General features: G+C 63.7%; 2 protein-coding genes across 2 annotated transcripts in view; one reads left to right on the forward strand and one right to left on the reverse strand.

The window, feature by feature from the left end:
• ATF6 (activating transcription factor 6) overlaps positions 1-5,421 on the forward strand; it is a 28,627-nt gene extending 23,206 nt beyond the window's left edge. The window contains exons 15-16 of the mRNA XM_055121404.1: positions 1,456-1,540; positions 4,008-5,421. Coding sequence (XP_054977379.1) covers positions 1,456-1,540; positions 4,008-4,210 — 288 coding nt within the window. The 3' untranslated portion in view covers positions 4,211-5,421. The remainder of the gene's footprint in view (positions 1-1,455; positions 1,541-4,007) is intronic.
• Positions 5,422-7,095: 1,674 nt separating this feature from the next.
• On the reverse strand, positions 7,096-18,282 carry OLFML2B (olfactomedin like 2B). Its single transcript, XM_055121973.1, has 8 exons — positions 18,090-18,282; positions 16,631-16,894; positions 14,364-14,471; positions 12,970-13,146; positions 10,171-10,357; positions 9,485-9,838; positions 9,157-9,333; positions 7,096-8,455 (listed from the first exon to the last, which is right to left on the reverse strand). The coding sequence occupies exons 1-8, from the start codon at positions 18,225-18,227 to the stop codon at positions 7,842-7,844; spliced, it is 2,019 nt and encodes a 672-aa protein (XP_054977948.1). The 5' UTR covers positions 18,228-18,282; the 3' UTR covers positions 7,096-7,841.
• Between the last annotated feature and the right edge of the window lie 2,301 nt (positions 18,283-20,583).

Consider the following 20,583-nt stretch of genomic DNA (forward strand, 5'->3'; position numbering starts at 1 on the left):
TTGACTTTCCTGCTGTAGAGTGACTCCACCGACGAGATTCGGCAGAAAGTCTTGATGGAAAGCCCATCCTGAGGGGCTGGGGAGATTGGCTCGGAGAGAGAGCACTTGCATCTGTGAGGCCACACAAATAAATACACAATTCCGCAAGCGCCTTGGACACGAGTGCTGCCGAGACGCCAAGCCTGTGCCCCCGCTGGCCGTCCCCGGGCGCCGGGATCTGGGGCTTTGTTTTTACACTTGGTGTAATTGGGGGTTTGGGAACTCGATTTGTATTTTCATTCAGTTCGGGGTGGCGGGGGCTTCCAGACAGGAATTAGCTATTTATCACTTTCCTGGCAATGCGCGCCCGTGAATTTTGTTTTCCTCCCGGTTATGGTATGTTATCTTTCAGAAGCGGGTGATCTTCGTGTCTGACAATGTACTTAGAACAACAACAGAACGCCTCTCACTGCAGGCCTGGGATTTGCTTGTCTCCCCCTGGGGAAGCCCGAGGCCTCCCTGGCGAGCCGGCCGGGCCACAGGGTTCGCTCCGGGCCCCACGGCCTCCAAACTCTCACGCTCCCGGCTTCCGTCTGAGCACCAGGCTCCCGGGACCAGGGAAACACAGATGTCCATGTCGTCGCGCTCCGGGCCCTGCCACCCTGGGCAATGTGGTTTTCCTTTTCTCCGCCCTGTTGATGGTGTCCGTGTCTCCGTCGAACAGAAAGCCGTAGCTAAGATCAAGGCCGAGGGCTCTGAACTAGAATCCATCCAGATGGTCACCCCTTTTCCAAAACACACAAACCCGCCGTTTCTGAATCCAAGTTCCTCCGGCTCATTCTTACTCGGGAGTGATTGGTCAGAAGCCAGAAACCTCAGGGTCTGTGGATCTCTCCTAGATCCCAACTTGGCATCTTGGTACCCCCGCAACCCACCCCCTTCCCCAACTCCCCCCGCCCAGCTTCTCCGTGAGACAGACACCATGTAAAGGCTGCTGGTGTGGCTGCTTTTCTGGGCACCTGACCCTGCTCAGGCACACACACATGAACTCGGGCATGTGAACACACCTAGGTGCACACATGCTTGCTGTGTCTGCTTTGCAGGAGAGAGGACCGAATAGGCCAATCCTGGCCTCAGGTAGAGCAGTACTTCCAGGGCGAGCGTTTCTCTTTAAGAAAGCCTGGCCAGGCGGGAGAGACGGTACCGTGGGGAGGTTCCTGCCTGGCCTCCGTATGGTTCCCGGGGCCCCTTAGGAGTGGAGTGACCCCTGAACATTGCTGGGTGTAGCCCCCAAACAACAACCACAAGAAGTATCCATAGAGCAGGGGCAGGGCCTGGGTCCATGTTCCTGGACAGCCCCATACGCTGGACACTGCCAAGCCCCCTGCATTCCCAGAACACACTGATGCCCGCCCTTCCCGCGGGGACCCTGCTGGGGCCAACCCTCTGCGTGACCTCTGCTCTCATCACTTCTAGGACCACCTGCTGCTGCCAGCCACCACCCACAACAAGACCAGCAGGCCCAAGATGTCCATTGTGCTGCCCGCGGTGGGCGTGAACGGTGAGTGGGCGTGGTTTCTGAGCAATCTGGGTTCTTATTGGATGCCAGGTGGGCGTGAATGGTGAGTGGGCGTGGTGTCTGAGGATCTGAGTTCTTATTGGCTGTCAATGGGTAGGTGTGACCGGTGAGTGGGTGTGACCTCTACGGGATCTGGGTTCTTATTGGATGTTGAGTGGGCATGGTCTCTGAGGGATCCGGGTTCTTATTGAATGCCAGGTGGGCGTGAACGGTGAGTGGGCGTGGTTTCTGAGCGATCTGGGTTCTTATTGGCTGTCAATGGGTGAGCGTGAATGGTGAGTAGGCAGGGCCTCTCAGGGATCTGGGTTCTTATTGGATGTGAGGTGGGCGTGAATGGTGAGTGGGCGTGGTCTCTGAGGGATCTGGATCCTTATTGGGTGTCAGCGAGTGGGCGTGAACAGTAAGGAACCTGCCTTCTTATTGGACATCGGTGGGTGACGTAATGGCAGTTGGGCGTAGTCTCTGGGGGATGTGCGTCCTCATTGGATGATTCCTGAGTGGGCATGGTCCCAAGGGACCCGGGTTCCTTGTTGGATAGGGTCCTTCTGGAGGGCCTTGATCACAGGCGTAGGGCCGAGATGACCAGCTGCCTATCCACGCACTCACTCAGAAATTGTTCCCACCGTTTTTGCAGAGTATTTAAAGTTCTCTTCTAACTGCAAAAGTCGCCCTTTTCCCAACGAGGAGGTTCAGTTTTCGAGTTGCTTTTCAAGGAACGGTTTGCTCAGCTGGAAACACTAACAGATGCTGACGGGTCTGGCTCCTGGTGGTGCTGGCCTCTGCCGCCGCGGGGCCTGTGAGGCAGGTTCTGGCCACTCCCGATGGTTCCCACATTCCTGCAGGCCCAGAGCAGACTTAAGAGCTGCCAAGCCGCCGTCTGCCGCACAGACAGCGTGAGCATTTCCCAGCCTCTCGCTGGTGTGCAGGCATCCAGCGGTGGGAGTTGGTGTGCCCCGTGCATGCTGAGTGCTCCCGGGAGGAGCTGTGGGCTGGGGTGCGCCCGACCCCCAGGGCCACAACCGATGCATGGAGAGAGCTCAGGACCCACGCCCTGGTGGGGGCATGTGGCCCCCAGGGTGGCCTCTGCTGCTCTGGCTCCTTCGGTCCAGCCCGTCGGCCAGGTTCCGAGTTAATCCAGGAAGCAGTAAAAGGCACTTCACACATGTTTTCCATTACCCGCCGCTGTGCTCTCCCGTGCTCCCCCAGAGTGACCGTGCTCCCGAGGCCAGCGGCCGGGAGGGACAGCCGCCCTGAAACCTGAGCCCAGCCCTTGTTCTGGGGAGACGACTCGGCCCTGGACACTGGCCCGTGGCCCTGGGGGAGGCCAGATGGGGACGCAGGGGCCAACAGGGGCTGGAGAACGTGGCCGGTGTGGCCCGGGGGGCATCTTCAGTCTCTGGGAGTCCCGTCCCAGGAAGCTGGCCCCCCACCCTGCGTGTGAGTCAGGCCCTTACCCGGCCCCCTGCAGAGCCCAGGCCGCCGCTGTGACTCACTTCTCCCAGCCCGCTGGGCACCAGGAGCCCGTGGAAACTCAGGGCTCTCCTCCTGGGCGTTTGTGACCTCAGCCTGCGGCAGGTCCGGACGGATCCGGAACATGCGACTCGCTCTCCCTCCAGCTCTCCCTCCCACTTGGGGTCTTTGCCCCCAGGAGCCACATGATCTGCTGGCAGCCCAGGGCAGGTGACTGGCAGCTGCCCCTGCCACTCCGACAGGGCCGTCTCGGATAGAGACGCAGACAAAGTACCACGCAGACCGCCCTGTGTGCACGCACACACACTTGCAGACATGCACACACAACATACACGCGTGCACGCGTGCACACGTGCACATACTCTTCCACCCGGGCTGAGGTTGCCTTGGACCCCGGGGCTCCCACCCATAGGGAAGCACTTTGGCCTCTCCATGAAGTCACATGATTCCTCGGTCCCCGGCAGAAGGCACACGTGATCGTGTGTGTGCGGGTTGAGTCTCTCAGAAGGTGTGTGGCTGTGTGTGTGCGTTTGTGTGTTTGTGTGAAGCTGGGTGACTGCGTGTGTGTATGTGCGTGAAGCCAGTGGCTGCGTGTGTGTGATGCCAGGTGGCTGCATGCGTGCATGTGTGAGTGTGTGTGTGAAGCCAGTGGCTGTATGCGTGCATGTGTGTGTGCGTGTGTGTGAAGCCAGTGGCTGTATGCGTGCATATGTGTGTGCGTGTGTGAAGCCAGTGGCTGTGTGCGTGCATGTGTGAGTGTGTGTGTGAAGCCAGTGGCTGTGTGCGTGCATGTGTGAGTGTGTGTGTGAAACCAGTGGCTGTGTGCTTGCATGTGTGAGTGTGTATGTGTGAAGCCAGTGGCTGTGTGCGTGCATGTGTGTGTGTGTACGTGTGTGTGAAGCCGTGTGTGGTTGAACCCTGTGGCCACGTGCATGTTCGTGCAGTCCGGGCCGTGCTGACCTGTGTCCCCTCCCCCCAGAGCACGTCATCAACGGGCAGGACTACGAGGTGATGATGCAGATCGACTGCCAGGTGATGGACACGCGTGTGCTGCACATCAAGAGCTCGGCCGTGCCGCCGTCCCTGCGGGAGCCGCGCAACCACACGGGCGCCGTCTTCGGCTCGCCGCCCGCCCCCGAGGCCGCGCAGGTGGTCAGCGCCATCCCCGAGTCCCTGCAGTAGCCCACCCAGCCCGGCCCTTTCCATGAGGGTCAATTGGACGCCCTGGGGGGTGGCAGCCGCACACTGTGAGGGGACGCTTCAAGGAAGGTTCCGGGGCACCAAGTGACTTCTTCCTGCAGAGAGGCTGGTCAGCCACGTCAGACGGGGACCCTGAGGGTCAGAGTGTCCCCGGACCCTCTGCTCTGCTCCTCGCCACATGCCCACACACACGCACACACACACGTATACATACACATGCACGCACAGATTCATGCACACACACACATATACACACACGCGCACACATGCATGCACACATGCGCGCGCACGCGCACACACACACACACACAAACACACACACACACACACACACACACACACACACACACACACACACACACACATGAGCACAGTGAGTGCCCGGGGTCTAGGACAGCAAGTTGGGGCCGTTGGGGGCTAAGAGGAGAGGGTTAGTGAGGCTGCTGAAGGCACAAGTTGGGGCCCAGCCCCCCCTCCTGGGGGTTCCACTGATTCCAGGATGGCCCTCAGATAAGGGTCCTTCCCGCGGCCCCCCGCCGCTGCTGGGTGCTCAGGGACACACGGGGCTGGGGGGACCCAGGGCCCCTCCCTCCAGGCCCCACCCCAGCCCTGGGCGGGCCGGACAGTGCCTTGCTGACCCATGAACTTCACTGCTGTTGGGGCTTCCCTTAGGGGCGAGTTTGCTTTCGGGGGCGGGATGGGGGGGCTGTCTGGGATAATTTATTACGTTCCAAGTAGGATTTGGCCAGTTTCCGGGGAGACTAGAGTCAGGAAGGGGGTTCTGTAGCCAGGATCCGGGTGTGGGTCAGGCCTGCTGGGGGCGAGGGGTTGCTCCCCGGTGACCCCGTGACTCAGGGCCCAGCCTGGCCCAAGCAGGATGGAGCTGTTGGAGCCTTCTTAGAGCTGCGAGGAGCCTGGGGCGCAGACGACGGCTTGTGCCCGCGACCCCAATACCAGTGCGATCCCCTCCCCTCCCCCGCTGTCTTTCCCGACAGCTTCCCAGAACTTTCTAGCACACGAGGAGGAGCTTCTATAGCCTTCTAGAACCTTCTCCAACCTTCATCAGGCTGGTTGGGCCTGGACATGGCTCCACCCACAAAACTTGGGGCCCAGTGGGGCTGCAGCTCCTGCCCCCAGCCCGTGCTGGGGGTCCCTGTGGTTCGCTGTGATGTTGGGGTGGGGGTGGGTTCTTGGGAAGTCTGGCTGTCGAACCCCACATAAAAGTCTTCAAACCGGTCAGCTCTAGGCCGTCCATGAAAACGCCTCGGTGGGTGGAGGGGGATGGAGCGGGGGGGGGGGGTGGGGGGGTGAAGGGCACCCCTTCCCCTGGACGGGGGGCAGCCTCATCCGGACTCCTACAGGCAGGTGGCCCCTCATCCCCCAGGGTGGGCCTGTGAGGGCTCCTCTGTTTGTGGGGGGGGCATGCCGGGGGTGGGGGTCACTGCTGCCCCAGGGCAGGTCCCGGGGTCAGACCCTGAGGTCTGCGCCCACGCCAGCACAGCCGGTCTGGCGGACCCCCCCTCTATCCAGGGCACAGGGCGGCCTGGAGGGGCAGGAGCTGAGGGCCGTCGGGGGTCCCTCGCCTGTCCCCTGGCACGGCTGCCAGGGTGCTGTCCTTCCCTGCTGGGTGACCGTGGCGGCCAGAGGGCCCACAGCGGGGGCCACGTCACCCCTGGCTGCCTCTCCGGCTCCCCCAGTGCAGACGCCTCGGCCTTCCCGGGGCCTCTGGGCCCGGGCCAGCTTGACCGGGGGCTGGGAGCCTGGGAAGTTCCCCAGTTTCTAGCCCTTCCCCACCCGGGGCCTGGCGCTGTGCTCGGCCGGCCGGGCCAAGTGCTCCGTGGGCGTCCAGGCTGCGTGGACGAGGCCAGAGCAGGCCGCGCTGCTGGTCCCCACTCGCCAGGGACTGGCAGTGTCCGCTCCAGCGAGAGGGTTGGGGGGGTGGGGATTGCCTCCCCCCACCCCCGCCCTGCACAGCCCCATCCCCCACCCCGGCCGTCCAGGGGGCTCGGACGTTGAGAGGCTCCATTCTGGCCGGGTCATGGGCCAGCTGGGCGGGCCTTGAGAGGCGTCTTTTGCCAGTAAGATGCAGAACAAGAGCCAAACCACCCCCAGCCCGCCAACACACACACACACAGAGCAGGATGGAGACAAAGGAAAGGAGCACCCCACGTTTGAACTAGGGGGCCGGGAAGGTGGCCCGGTGGGGAGCGCAGGTCCCACGGTGGGGCCCAGGCAAGAGGGGAGCTGTGTTTCCGGGGACCCCGCTGGCCACCGTGCACGGCTTACCTCAGCCTGTCACAGCCGCACACCTAAGGGACTGTCAACCACTGGCCAGACCTTCCGGAAACTAGTGCAGACAGCTGGGGCCTGGCCAGCAGCCCCGGTCACTTCCTGTCCCTGAAGTCTGCCCTCCTAGGCTGCAGCAGGGCCACAGCAGGGGCCAGGCCAGCTTTCGGGGGTGAACTCACACATGGACAGGGGAGTGTGGGGAGGGGGGGGGCTGGTTCTGGCATCGGAGAATGACGAGGCTGCTGGGGCCAGCCCAGGGCCAAGGCACCTCTGGGAGGTGTTGCCATCCGGGTCCTGGGTCTGCCTGGTAAACCTGTTCTCACCTGCGGCCGGGTGAGGGGTGGCGGGTGGAGGGGGAGGGATGGAGGATGGGTGGGCACGTGGGCAGGTGCATAGGTGGACGGATGGGTGGGTGGGTAGGTGGGCGCATGGAGAGATGGATGGATGGGTGGGCGGGTGGGCAGCTGGATGGGTGGACAGCCCATGGCACGGTGGTCCCTAGAGATTCTCTTTCCAGGCAGAGCGTTTGACCCTAGCAGGCCTAGTAGGGCAGGACGAAATCGCACACAGGGTTGATCTAAAAATTCTTTAATTTGTTTTTTCAAAAACTTTTTTTTTCTCGCTTTAAAAAACTTCTGCAATACATAATTGGCCCTCGGCCCCTTGCGCTGGCGCCAGTCATACCCTGACCCTGACCCTGGCCCAGCCCGCTGTTGGTGGGCGCAGGGCCGCAGTGGGTGGGCACGAAAGAGCCGGTTGGAGGAGGAGACCAGCACACACACCACGCCAGGGTCGATCCACGACCCCTGGGCTCCGCGACCCCCCCCCCATTGTCGCTTACACCCTCGCAGGATAATAGACGAGAATACTACACATCTCTGGACTGCGCACGCACGCGCCACCAGTGCGCGGCCACGCGCATGTAGGACGCCAGCGGTTCCTAGGAGGGGAACGCGCGCGCACGCTTACAGTGGACCTCACAGGGCGGACATGCGCACACACGCTTCTAGTGGGGACGTCGTTGCGAGGGGACGGGCACGCGCACGCACCCGTATAGCCGCGGGAATCGGCGAACGGGCACGCGCACGGTGGATGTCACTGAGCAGGCGGGCGCGCGCACGTAGAGGCGGACGTCACTAGTCGGGCACGCGCTTACACGCGGACGAATGTCACTGCACGGGCGGGCACACGCAGGGGCCGGGCTCGCGCACGCACTGCGGGTGGCTTGAGCGAGCACGCGCACAGCGGCCGTCCGGGGCGGGCTCGCGCGCGCGCAGGCGCATCGCACCTCGTCTGCGTCCCGGAGCCAGCGGCCGCAGCGCACTCAGTAGGCGAAGATGACCTGGTAGGTGACCTGGTGGCCGTTGTCCCAGGCGTAGAGCAGGCGGTCCTTGGGGTTGTAGCCCACCTGCGTGGTGTAGGAGTAGCGGTTCTCGAAGGGCAGCCGCGGCGCCGTCTGCGTGTTGGTGTGCGTGTCGAAGGCGTAGGACAGGTTGGCGTGGCGCCGGCCCGCGCTGTCCACGGCGTAGAGGACGCCGCAGATGACGAAGCAGTTGCCGTAGCGGTGGCGCCGCAGGCCCGTGCGCCACGTGGTGTCGCGGCGCGTGCTCAGGTCGGCCGCGTCCAGCTTGCTGAGCACCATGACCTCCTGGCCCAGGCCGCCGCCCGCGTCGTCCTCGTCCAGCGCCGGGTAGATGAGCCACAGCCCGTTCTCGTCCACGGCGAAGTGCACGTCCGAGTGGCCGCGCCAGCGCCAGGGCGTGGCCTCCTCGAAGGCCACGTCGTGCAGCAGCGCCCAGGCGGCCACGTAGCGGCGCCGCAGGTCGTACTTGAGGATGGTGCGCGTGAAGGCGCGGCTGTAGAAGAAGGCGCCGCCGTACACGGCGTGCCCGGTGCCCATCCAGCTGTACGGCAGCTTGTACGAGTTGCTCCAGCGGCCTGCGGGCGGGCCGGGCCGGGGCTCAGCGGAGCCCAGGGGAGCCGGCAGGCGCCCCACACTCTGCCTGTGCGCCCCCACCCCGCCTGTATGCCCCGTGCGCGCCCGTGTGCCCTTTGCGCGCGCCGGTGGGTCCCCAACTCTGCCTGTGCGCCCCCCACTCTACCAGTGCGTCCCCCATCCCGCCTGTATGCCCTGCGCGCACCTGTGCGCCCCAACTATGCCTGTGTGCTCCCAACTCTGCCTGTGCGCCCCCAACTCTGCCTGTGCGCCCCCCACCCCGTCTGTATGCCCCACGCGCGCCCGTGCTCTCTGCGCGCGCCTGTGCGCCCCTCACCCGCGCACCCCCAACTCTGCCTGTGCACCCAACTCTGCATGTGTCCCCCGCTGCTCCTGTGTACCCCCACACGTGCCTTGCGCCCAGAGCGTGCTCCTGTGTGTCCCCAACTCTCTGTGCCGCGCGTGCCTGTGCGTCCCTAACTCTGTCTGTGCAACCCCACACGTGCCTGTGCGCCCTGAGCGCGTGTCTGTGCGCCCCCAACTCTGCTCGTGCGCCCCCCGCGCTCCTGTGCACTGCCCCTCACCCCTACTCTCTGGCGGGCGCGCATCCTCCCTCTGCCCTGGGCACCTCTGGGTCCCGAGCACACGGGGGGCGGGGGAAGGGGGGAGACAGGGGGTCCTGCCCCACACAGGGCTCCCTTACCCTGCTTGAAGTTCTCGTGGTTCCGGAACTCCACCAGCGTGTTGCCGTAGTGGTAGTTGGTGACGTAGATGCGCTCGTCCGAGGCCAGCGGGTCCTTCATCCACGCGCCCTCGTTGCGGCCGTACGTGTTGTGTAGGGTCGGGCCGGAGATGGTGGACAGCGTGTCCTTGCACTTTCCTGAGCGGAGGGGAGGGGCCGGGGAGGGGGCGTGACCCGCCCCGCCCTGGGGTTTAGCGCCCTGTGCGCCCCCCGCCCCGCACGCCAAACCCCAGGGCGGGGAGGGTCACCAGGCCGGGCGGGGACCCCGCGGCGGGGCGCAGGCACCCACCGATGCTGCTCCGGATGTCCTCCTCCTCCTCCTCGGGGCTCAGCGTGGGGCCGGCGGGGCCCGTGCCCCACCCATCCGTGGCCTCCGTGCCCGTGGCCGTGGGAAACGTGGGCGCAGTGTACGGGGCCTCGGCCGCCGTGGCCAGCGGCACCGCTGAGGCCGGAGGCGACGGTGGGGTGACCGTGGGGGTGGCCGCCGCGTCCCCGGCGTCCTGGAGGGGCGTTGCCCACTGGCCGGCGGAGGCGGGGGGCGTGGAGGCGGTGGGGGTCGGGGCGGGGGGCGGGGGGCTGTGTCTGAGCAGCTGTTCCTCGCTCAGCAGGTCCATCTCGGGGTCGCCGCTGAAAAACTCGTCTTCTGCGGGGGTGGACACGGGGCTCAGCGCAGCTCGGGCCGGGGTCACTAGTCTTTTTTTTTTTTTTTTTTGCTTTTTGGGTCACACCCGGCGATGCACAGGGGTTACTCCTGGCTCAGGACTCAGGAATGACTCCTGGCGGTGCTCAGGGGACCCTATGGGATTCTGGGAATCGAACCCGGGTCGGCCGCGTGCAAGGCAAACGCCCTCCCCGCTGTGCTATCCCTCCAGCCCTTAGTCATATTTCTGACTTGAGTTTGGGGTCTGGTGGGCGGGGCACGTGGATGCCCCCTCCCCCAGCAGCCCCCCCCCCCCCCCCCCCGTCACCACTCACGTGGCTCCTCGATGTCATTGTCGTCCTCCTCGGGTTCCTGGGCCTTGTAGTAGGTGATGCCCCTGATGATGGTGGGCCTGGAGGCGGGCCGGCCCCTGGGCTCTGCAGGCCGGTGGGGGGGTCGCGGGGGTCTGGCCACGGCTGGCCGCGCCAGGGGCCGCGAGCCCAAGAGCTCCACTGAATTGACCTGCGGAGAGTTTTCCTCGTGCAGAAACTTCCAGAACCTCCCCCCACAGCGCCAGCCTTGTTGGTGTGTCTGCCGTGGCCACGCTCAGTCTGGGAAACTGAGGCACGGAGTTGGGGGAAGCCCCACCCAGCACCCTGGTGTGAGCAGAAAGGGATGGGGGTGTCCCCCCCGCCCTGGCTCCCCGGTCTGTGCTCCGTGTCCAGGAAACCCCCGGCGAAGCCCACCCACTGCTCCAGGCCTGGCTGAAATCTCGCCCCGGCCCGCCCCGTTCCGGATCATTCCTGCGTCCCAGCCGTGGCTTGGTGGTTTGTGGCGCCGCCGCCGCCGAGCCCCCGCCTCTGGCTCCTGGTTCCCCAGGAACGGAAAACTGCCTTTGTGGGACCACGGCCCAGCCGGTGGCTATGTTTTCCCCAGATGTCGGTGGGAAGAGCTTCTTGGCCACGTTCCTCCCGAGTGGGGCTGACTCAGCAGGCAGGCGGCCTCGGCGCTCTGGCCTGGGCATGTGGACGTGAGGGCTGGGGCCGGGCAGCCGGATTGTGGCCATGAGGGGCTCTGAGGCTGGACGCTGCTGAGGGCATCTGGCAGCTTCCAGGGGCAGCACGTCCCCAGAGCGTCTGTCCGTGGAGGGAGACAGCTGCCCTCTGGCTTGGGGCGGGGCAGGGGTCTCTGTAGGCACCATGGGGAATGGGGGGCAGAGACCCCCTCATCTGCGACCTCGCTGGGTGGAGGCGCCTGACGTCGGGTGGGTGGTAACCGAAGATGAGGCCCCGCCCACTACCTCTCACCTGTTCAGGGCGTTCCTGGAATTAATTAGAGATTTTTTTTTTTTTTGCTTCTTGGATCACACCCGGCGATGCTCAGGACTGACTCCTGGCTCTGTGCTCAGGACTGACTCCTGGCGGTGCTCGGGGGACCCTATGGGGTGCCGGGGATCGAACCCGGGTCGGCCGCCTGCCCAGCCAACACCCTCCCCGCTGTGCTACCGCTGCAGCCCCTCAGAGACGCTTTGGAGCACTGAGCCGCTGAGGGGCCCGAGGTGCTCTGTCTGGCCACCTGAGCCGGCTTGTCCAGCAGCCGGGCCTGAGCACTGAGAGCTGAGGCTTAGGGCCGCTTCCCTGGACCACGCCTGAGACCCCCCCAGCCCCCCGAAGCCAGCCACCGGCCTCCGTCACTCCAGCCTCTTGATGGCTCGGTCACCCCCGGGGCCTCCTGTCAGCGCTGCAGCAGCGGAGGGGGGCGCGGGGACCCTCCATTTGTCAGACGGGCAGAGGCTGAGTCAGGTCCTGGCCAAGGGGACACTTCGGACACAGCGTGGCTGGACACGGGGGCCGGGGTACTCCAGGGCCGCCGCCTGTGTCCCGAGAGGCCACGGGCCCTGGGAGCAGCCGCTGTCCCCGCCCACGGGCTACTGTCCTGTCCGCGGGCCACCGTCCCGCCCGAAGCGTGGTCTGGCAGGGGCCCAGCTGTGGCGTCCCCCTGCCCGTGGGGACAGCAGCGGGCCCCACTCGGGGCTGCTGGCGTCCGGCTGGCGCCCCGGTGTCGCCTCTTGCCAGGCAGCTGGCGACCCCGGGAGCCCTCAGGCCAGGCTGGCGCTGCCAGAGACCCGGTCACTTCCGCTGCCTGCGGGCGGCGCCCCGTCACCTTCCTCCGTCTGCTCGTCCCCAGCCTGGCATGGCCCGGTCGGCCACCCGCGCTGTTCTCACAGACCCCTATTCCCCCCACCCCGCGTCACCTCAGCCCCCGCATCACCTCAGCCCTCAGCCCTGCCGTGTCACCTCAGCCCTGCTGTGTCACCTCAGCCCCTGTATCACCTCAGTCCCCGTGTCCCGTCAGCCCCTCAACCCTGCCGTGTCCCCTCAGCCCCCGTGTCACCTCAGACCTGCCATGTCCCCTCAGTCCCTGTGTCACCTCTAGGCCCTTCAGCCCGACAGTCCCCTCAGCCCCCATGTCACCTCAGCCCTCAGCCCTGCCATGTCACCTCAGCCCTGCTGCGTCACCTCAGCCCCTGTATCACCTCAGTCCCCATGTCCCCTCAGCCCCCGTGTCACCTCAGCCCTGCCATGTCTTCTCAGTCCGTGTCATCTCTAGGCCCTTCAGCCCTTCCGACAGTCCCCTCAGCCCCCCGCGTCACCTCAGCCCCTCAGCCCTGCCGTGTCACCTCAGCCCCCTATCACCTCAGTCCCCGTATCCCCTCAGTCCCCTCATTGCCTCAGCTCCTCAGCCCCTGTATCACCTCAGCCCCCCATTACCTCAGCCCTTTGTGTCAACGTCAGCCTCTCAACCTTGCCGTGTCACCTCAGTCCCATGTCACCTCAGTCCCTCCTGTCCCTTCAGCCCCTCAGCCCTGCTGTGTCACCTCAGCCCCCATATCACCTCAGACCCCGTGTCCCCTCAGCACCTCAGCACCCTGCATCACCTCAACCCCCATGTCACCTCTGCCCCCTGCATCACCTCAGCCCCCATGTCAGCTCCTCAGCTTCCTGTGTCACCTCTGTCTCCCGTCACCTCAGCCTGTCAGCCCTCCCTTGTCACCTCAGCCCCTCAGCCCCCGTGTCCCCTCAGCCCGCGGGACCGGAGAGCGGGGACAGAGTCAGAGCCCGGCGCGGCCATACCTCAGGGCGTGCATAGGTGGCGGCCGCGTCCCTCTGCTCGTCGGTGTCGGGGCGGGGCTGGCCGTCGGGGGGCGACCTGCAGCAGCCCTCGCGGCTCCTCCCACGCACCTCGGAGCGGATCTCCGCGATGTGCTCTTTGATCTGCTCGTTCTCCTGGGTGAGGTTTCTAGAAACTTCCTGCGGAGAGGAAGGGCCGGCAGGGGCAGGGTGCTCGCCCATGACAGCCCTGTCGGGGTCCCGCGCCCCCCACGCCCGCAGGAGCTGGGGACGGGTCTCGGTCCCCTCTGGCACCTGTCAGGGCGTTCCTGTCCCCCTGGGGCCGTTCTCAGGGTGCAGGGGGATGCCCCAGCCCCGCTGGGTAGCTGCTTCCTGACGCGCCCACCCAGCCAGGGGGTCCCACCGAGGGCCGGCCAGGGGGGACAGCCAGAAGTGGGGGACCCACTGTTGAGACGGCAGGACCCCCACAGCCGTCTCCCAGGATCTGGGGCCAGTGGGAGGTGCCGCCCTGACCACAGCTGCCGGGCGCTGGCCGGTGTGTCGGGGCCACCAGCTGCTACCGTCCATCCCCATGACAGCCACGACCCCCCGAGCAGCGTTTCCCACGGTTGGGGGGAGCCCACGGCGGGCCGGGGGCTGCCAGAGGCTCTGTGTGCCCAGTGCGGCCTCACGACCTTTCTAGGACAAACGTGCTCCCACAGAGGCACACACGTGTGCCCATATGCTGGCATGCATGTACTCACATGTATGCAGACACGGGTGCACACACGCTTCTACATGGGCACACGCATGAGCCCGTATGTTGACATGTGTGTTCTCATGCGTGCTGACACAAGCATGCATGCACTCCCACACGGACACATGCGTGAGCCCATATGCTGGCACGCGCGTACTCACATGCATGCAGACATGGGCACACGCATGCTCCCAGGTCTGTGTGTCGCTCAGAGCCCAGCTCCCATGGTCCCGCTCAGGCCCTGACATCCTGAGGGGCCCCGGGGCGGATCCCCCCACTCTCCCCCTGCGCTCCCCTTACTCTCCTATCCCCCCTCTCCCCCCCCTTCCTCGCTCTCCCCACCCCTGCAGAGCTGCCTGGGCCGTGGCCACAGGCCACGCTGCAGCCCTTCTGCTCCGGGCCTGGCCCCTTCTCCACCCGCCTCATCTGCAAATGCAGTTTCCAGACTGGGGCCTGGCGTCCCCTGCAGCGGGGCTGGTGCAAATGACACCGTGAAGCCCCCAGCTCGGGGGCCTCGGGGGTGCATGCTCGGGTCTGAGCCTTTGCCCTGGCAGTGGGGCGTGCCGGAGGCGCTGCCCGCCGTGTGCCGTGTCCCGGGCTTCCTGGCCAGCCCCTGACCAGCCCCCCTCGCCGGGCGGGGCCAGCCCCCGTCCCCGCTCACCTCCTCCAGCCTGTCCACACGGCCCAGCAGCTTGGTGGTGACCGAGTGCAGCTTCAGCAGGTCCAGGCCGTACAGGGCCCCCTCGAGCATGTCCAGCACCGTGGAGAGCTGCAAGGCGCGACCCTCAGCAGCCGCCCGACCCCGCCCCGCCCGGGGTGTCTGCGCGGCGGGAGGGCGAGTGTCTGTGTGAGTCCGGGTGTGTGGGAGTGAGTCTGTGTCTGAGTGTGTGTGTGTGTGTGTGTGTGCCTCAGTGTGTATCTGTCAGTGTGAGCCTGAGTGTATGTGTCCGTGTGTGTCCGTGTGTCTGAGTGTGAGTATGTATACATATGAGTGTATGTGCCTCAGTGTGTCTGAGTGCATGTGAGTCTGAGTGTGTGTCTGTGTGTCTGAGTGTGTAGCTGTGTGTCTGAGTGTATGTGTTTCTGAATGTATGTGTGTGATTCTGGGTGTGAATGTGTGAGTATGTGTGTGAGTGCGTGTGTTTCTGAGTGTGAGTGTGTATCTGAGTGTGAGTGTGTATGTCTGTGTAGCTGAGTATGTGTGTGTCTGAGTGTCTGTGTGTGTCTGAGTTTAAGTGTGAGTATGTATTTGTGTATCTGAGTGTGTGAGTGTGTGTCTGAGTGTGAGTGTGTGTCTGAGTGTAAGTGTGAGTGTGTATTTGTGTATCTGAGTGTGTGTTTGAGTGTGAGTGTGTGTCTGAGTGTGTGTGATTGTGAGTGTGCGACTGTGTGTCAGTCTTGGTGTGTGTGAGTGTGTGTCTTAGTTGAGTGTGTTTATCTGTGTGTATCTGAGTGTGCATGTCTGAGTGTGTCTGAGTGTGTGTCTGTTTATGTCTGAGTGTGTGAATGTGAGTGTGTGTGCGTGCATCTGAGTGTGTCTGTCTAAGTCTGTGTGTCTGAGAGTGTATGTGAGTGTGTCTGTGTGTGTCTGAGTGTGTGTCTAAGTGTGTGAGTGTGTCAGAGTGTGTGTGTGTCTGTGAGTGTGCGTGTCTGAGTGTGTGTCTGAGTGTGACTGCGTGTCTGAGTGTGTATCTGTGAGTGTGCGTGTGCGTGTGTCTGAGTGTGCGTGTGTCTGAGTGTGTGACTGTGTCTGAGTGTGCGTGTGTCTAAGTGTGAGTGTGTCTGTGTGTGTCTGAGTGTGTGTGTCTGAGTGTGCGTGTGTCTGAGTGTGTGAGTGTGCGTGTGTCTGAGTGTGTGTCTGTGTCTGTGAGTGTGTGTCTGAGTGTGTGAGTGTGTGTGTCTGAGTGTGTGTCTGTGTCTGTGAGTGTGTGTGTCTGAGTGTGTGACTGCATGTCTGAGTGTGTGTCTGAGTGTGTGTGTCTAAGTGTGAGTATGTCTTGTGTGTGAGTGCATGTCTGAGTGTGTGTGTCTGGGTGTGTGAGTGCGTGTGTCTGAGTGTGTGAGTGTGCGTGTGTCTGAGTGTGTGAGTGTGAGTGTGTCTGAGTGTGTGACTGCGTGTCTGAGTGTGTATGTCTAAGTGTGAGTATGTCTTGTGTGTGAGTGCGTGTCTGAGTGTGTGTGTCTGTGTGTGTCTGAGTGTGTGAGTGTGCATGTGTCTGAGTGTGTGTCTGTGTGTGAGTGCGTGTCTGAGTGTGTGTCTAAGTGTGTGAGTGTGTCTGAGTGTGTGTGTCTGTGAGTGTGCGTGTGTCTGAGCGTGTGTGTCTGCGAATGTGCATGTGTCTGAGTATGTGAGTGTGTGTCTGAGTGTGTGTGTCTGACTGTGCGTGTCTGAGTGTGTGTGTGAGTGCGTGTCTGAGTGTGTGAGTGTGTCTGAGTGTGTGTGTCTGTGAGTGTGCATGTGTCTGAGTGTGTGTGTCTGTGAGTGTACGTGTGTCTGAGTGTGTGTGTCTGCGAATGTGCGTGTGTCTGAATGTGTGAGTGCGTGTCTGAGTGTGTGTGTGTCTGTGCGTGTGTCTGAGTGTGAGTGTGCATGTGTCTGAGTGTGTGTCTGGTTGTGTGAGTGTGTCTGGGTGTGTGAGTGTGCGTGTGTCTGAGTGTGAGTGCGTGTCTGAGCGTGCGTGTGTGTCTGTGAGTGTGTCTGGGTGTGTGAGTGTGCGTGTGTCTGAGTGTGTGAGTGCGTGTCTGAGCGTGTGTGTGTCTGTGCGTGTGTCTGAGTGTGTGAGTGTGCGTGTGTCTGAGTGTGTGAGTGCGTGTCTGAGTGTGAGTGCGTGTCTGAGCGTGCGTGTGCTGTGCGCGTGTGCAAGCCGCCTCTGCCCGCCCGTGGAGGGTCCCAGACGCCCACCCGGTGTGTGCGCGCAGCCCCTGCACCTTCAGGTCCCGGCCGTCGGCCTCGCGCAGCTTCTGCAGCCGGAAGTCGCCCTCGCAGGGGTTGAGCGCGGACGGGGGGGCCACGCAGGCGCACTTGCAGGCGGGCCCCGAGGTGATGGTCTCCACCGTGTAGCTGTCGTCCAGCCGCGCGGCGCCCGCGTCCACCCTGCGGCAGGCCTCGCGGCCCAGCGGCCTCACCACGCACTTGCACTGGCAGTCGGCGCCCTCGGACACGGCCTTGACCTTGTCATAGTCGCCCAGCAGCTGGGCGGGGAGCGGGTGAGCGGGCGGCCGGGCGAGGGGGCCACCCGGACGCCGAGCCCAGCACCAGGCAGGGAACAGAGTGTCCAGTGGGCGCACCCCGGGCCGTCTCTCGAGGGGCCACACGGCCTCCCGGGGCGCGAGGGAAGAGCCGTCGTCGGGGGGACAAGGCCGCCCGCGCCCTCGCTCCAGCCCGGCGCCCATGGGACCGCGGTCACGCACCAGCACAGAAGACTTGGTAAAGCCGGGCCCCTCGGGACCCCCAGCCCCCTGTGACAGTCTCAGTATTCCCCAGGACCCCCGCGACAGTCTTGGGACCCCATGACAGTCTCAGTACCCCGTGACAGTCTCAGTAACCTGCACCCCGTGACAGTCTCAGTACCCCATGACAGCCTCAGTACCCCGTGACAGTCTCAGTACCCCATGAGAGTCTCAGTACCCCTGTGACAGTCTCAGTACCCCATGACAGTCTCAGTACCCCTGTGACAATCTCAGTACCCCGTGACAGTCTCAGTACCCCTGTGACAGTCTCAGTACCCCATGACAGTCTCAGTACCCCGTGATAGTGTCGGGACCCCTGTGATAGTCTCAGCACTCCCGTGACAGTCTCAGTACCCCGGTGACAGTCTCAGTAGCCTGCACCCCTGTGACAGTCTCAGTATTCCCCAGGACCCCCGTGACAGTCTCAGTACCTCGGTGACAGTCTCAGTACCCCCATGACAGTCTCAGTACCCCTGTGACAGTCTCAGTACCCCATGACAGTCTCAGTACCCCGGTGACAGTCTCAGTACCCTGTGACAGTCTCAGTACCCCGGTGACAGTCTCAGTAGCCTGCACCCCTATGACAGTCTCAGTATTCCCCAGGACCCCCGTGACAGTCTCAGTACCCGGTGACAGTCTCAGTACCCCTGTGATAGTCTCAGTAACCTGCATCCCTGTGACAGTCTCAGTATTCCCCAGGACCCCCGTGACAGTCTCAGGACCCCCGTGACAGTCTCACTACCCTGCACCCTTGTGACAGTCTCAATATTCCCTAGGACCACCGTGACAATCTCGGGACCCCTGCACCGGTGACAATCTGCTGGGACAATCCCGTCCCGGCTCTGGCCTGCCCGGGTGCCCCCAGCAGCGCCGCAGCCCCTGCCCGCGGGCCCCCTGCCCCTCTCCTTGTGTGGGGGGGCCGGGCCGGGGTCCGTACCTGGGACAGGACGTTCTCCTGGTTGTCAGCCTCGTTCTGCAGCGTGTCGGGGGGCTCGGGGGGCTCGGTGGCGCGGGCGCCCCAGGCCGCGGCCAGCCCCAGCGCGCAGCAGACCAGCAGCAGCGGCCGCCTGGCCATGAGGGTGGCGGGCAGGAGCCCCGGTGGACGCGGGGCGCGGGGCCGGCGGCGGCGGGCGCGGCGGCCGGGGCGGGGCCTGCATTGTGCGGCCGGCGGGGCGGGCGCAGGGAGCCCAGCCCGTCCCCCGGCCCGTCCCCGGCCGGCCGACCCCGCCCCGGCCCGCCCGCCCCCCCCCCCCCCCCCCCCGTCAGCCCCGTCTCCCGCGCGCCCCGGGCTCCCGGCAGCCCCCGTAGGCGCCTTCCAGCCCGGGGCGCCCGGGGCGCCCGGGACGCACAGACAGCAGACGTGGGGGGCTGCGAGAGGGGCCCCCTCTGTGCCGGGAGAGTTAACGGTCCAGTTGGGGGTTGGGGTCCGGGCAGTGTCCAGGGGCCCCGCGGGGTTGGGGGTGGAACCCGGGCGCCCTGCGTGCAAGCCCGCCTGCAGCCCACTTCTCCCCCCTCAGTGTCCCCGTTGCATGGTCCACGAGCCCCGGCTGCAGTTACGTGGAGTCTGGGGAGGTGGTCCAGCGGGGAGGGCTCTTGCCTTGCACGGGGCTCGGCCTGAGTTCGATGCCCAGCACCCCCAAAGCCCCACCAGGAGGGATGCCTGAGTGCAGGGCCAGGAGCCGGGAGCATGGACTGGCGGGAACACCCCACAAAAAATAAAATTAAAGAAGCTGGAGCAATAGCACAGCGGGGAGGGCATTTGCCTTGCACGCGGCCAACCCGGGTTTGAATCCCAGCATCCCATATGGTCCCCCGAGCACCGCCAGGAGTAATTCCTGAGTGCATGAGCCAGGAGTGACCCCTGTGCATGGCCGGGTGTGACCCAAAAACCAAAAAAATAAATAAATAAAAAATAAAATAAATAAATAAAACTAAATAATCTTCGCTCCTGGGGTCTGCGTGCCCGTTCCCTGGGGCGAGGGGGCGAGTCCTGCGGGTTCCTGGGCCCCGGGGGGCCCCCGGTGGGGCCACCCCGAGCCTTGCAGAAGGAGCGTGGGAGAGAGCAGGGACCCAGGCATTGGGAACGGGGCTTCAGGGGCGTGGAGGGGGGAGGGGGGCAAGGGACGGGGCGTTCCCGGGCCTGGCCCTGGACACCGGCCGCTTTTGTCAGGGCCTCGGTTCAACCTCATTGGCGTCGCTGCCGTCCGCCGGCTGCACTGCCGTTCTCGGGGACTAGACGCTCAATTTCCTCATCTCCCCTGCAGCGGGGGCTGGACGCGCTTCGGTTCCGGCCAAGGGAAATAAATGAGTCCTGCCGGGCGCTGCTAGCCAGAGCAGCCCACGGGGGCGGGCGGAGAGCTGCCCGGTGCCAAACTTGCCCTGACTTCTTATCTTGGATGCTGGTGGTGATGCCTGGAGCTGTGGCAGCTGTTCTGTGACCACAGTCAGCTCCCGGCTGGGAGGGGCCAAAGATCCCCCTTTCATGCTCGCTTCTGAGATTCCATGTCTAGCTGGAGCCTCAGGTCCTGCACAGATGAGGTCCAACACCTTTCCCCGGAACTGTCCTGGCCGGCCTGACCCTCTCAAGCTAACGGCCTTCCTCACGCTGGCTCCTTATTCCTTGAGAAAGGCTCGGGTATGAGTAGATGTCAGATCTCACCAAGACCATTTCTCCTCCCGGAGACCATGATTTCCTTCCAGTAGAAGCAATGGCGTGAGTTCATTGGCAGTTCCCCTACACCCAGGATTCACATTGATTGATTAATTGATTGATTGCTCTTTTTTGGGGGACCACACCCAGCGATGCTCAGGGGTTCCTCCTGGCTCTGAGCCCAGGAATCACTCCTGGCATTGCCCGGGGGACCCTATGGGATGCCAGGGATCAAACCCGGGTCGGCAGCGTGCAAGGCAAATGCCCTCCCCACTGTACTATCATCTGGGCCCCTGATTTAATTTTTTAATTATTAATTTTTTTTTTTTGCTTTTTGGGTCACACCCAGCGATGCACAGGGGTTACTCCTGGCTCATGCACTCAGGAATTACTCCTGGCAGTGCTGGGGAGATCATATGGGAGGTCGGGGATCGAACCCAGGTCGGCTGTGTGCAAGGCAAATGCCCTACCCGCTACCCACTGTGCTATAGCTCCGGCCCCATGATTTAATTATTTAAATGCTTTTTTTGGTTTTGGCTTTTTGGGTCACACCCAGCGATGCTCAGGGGGTTACTCCTGGCTCTGTACTCAGAAATTCCTCCTGGTGGTGCTCGGGGGACCCTATGGGATGCCGGGGATTGAACTTGGGTTGGCTGCGTGCAAGGCAAACGCCCTACATGCTGTGCTATTGCTATATTCCCTTAAATGCTTTTTTTTTTTTTTTTTGGTTTTTGGGTCACACCCAGCGATGCTCAGGGGTTACTCCCGGATCATGCACTCA

This window comes from Sorex araneus, chromosome X (assembly GCF_027595985.1).
Source record: "Sorex araneus isolate mSorAra2 chromosome X, mSorAra2.pri, whole genome shotgun sequence".
Classification (NCBI taxonomy): domain Eukaryota; kingdom Metazoa; phylum Chordata; class Mammalia; order Eulipotyphla; family Soricidae; genus Sorex; species Sorex araneus.

Bases quoted from the DNA above. Each gene is read 5' to 3' on its own strand.
- OLFML2B (XM_055121973.1), bottom strand. From the start codon at position 18,227: ATGGCCAGGCGGCCGCTGCTGCTGGTCTGCTGCGCGCTGGGGCTGGCC. The intron at 13,147-14,363 runs GTGAGCGGGGAC...TCCTCTCCGCAG, and splicing joins GTGTGGACAGGCTGGAGGAG to GAAGTTTCTAGAAACCTCAC. The intron at 9,839-10,170 runs GTGAGTGGTGAC...CCACCCCCGCAG, and splicing joins CAATGACATCGAGGAGCCAC to AAGACGAGTTTTTCAGCGGC.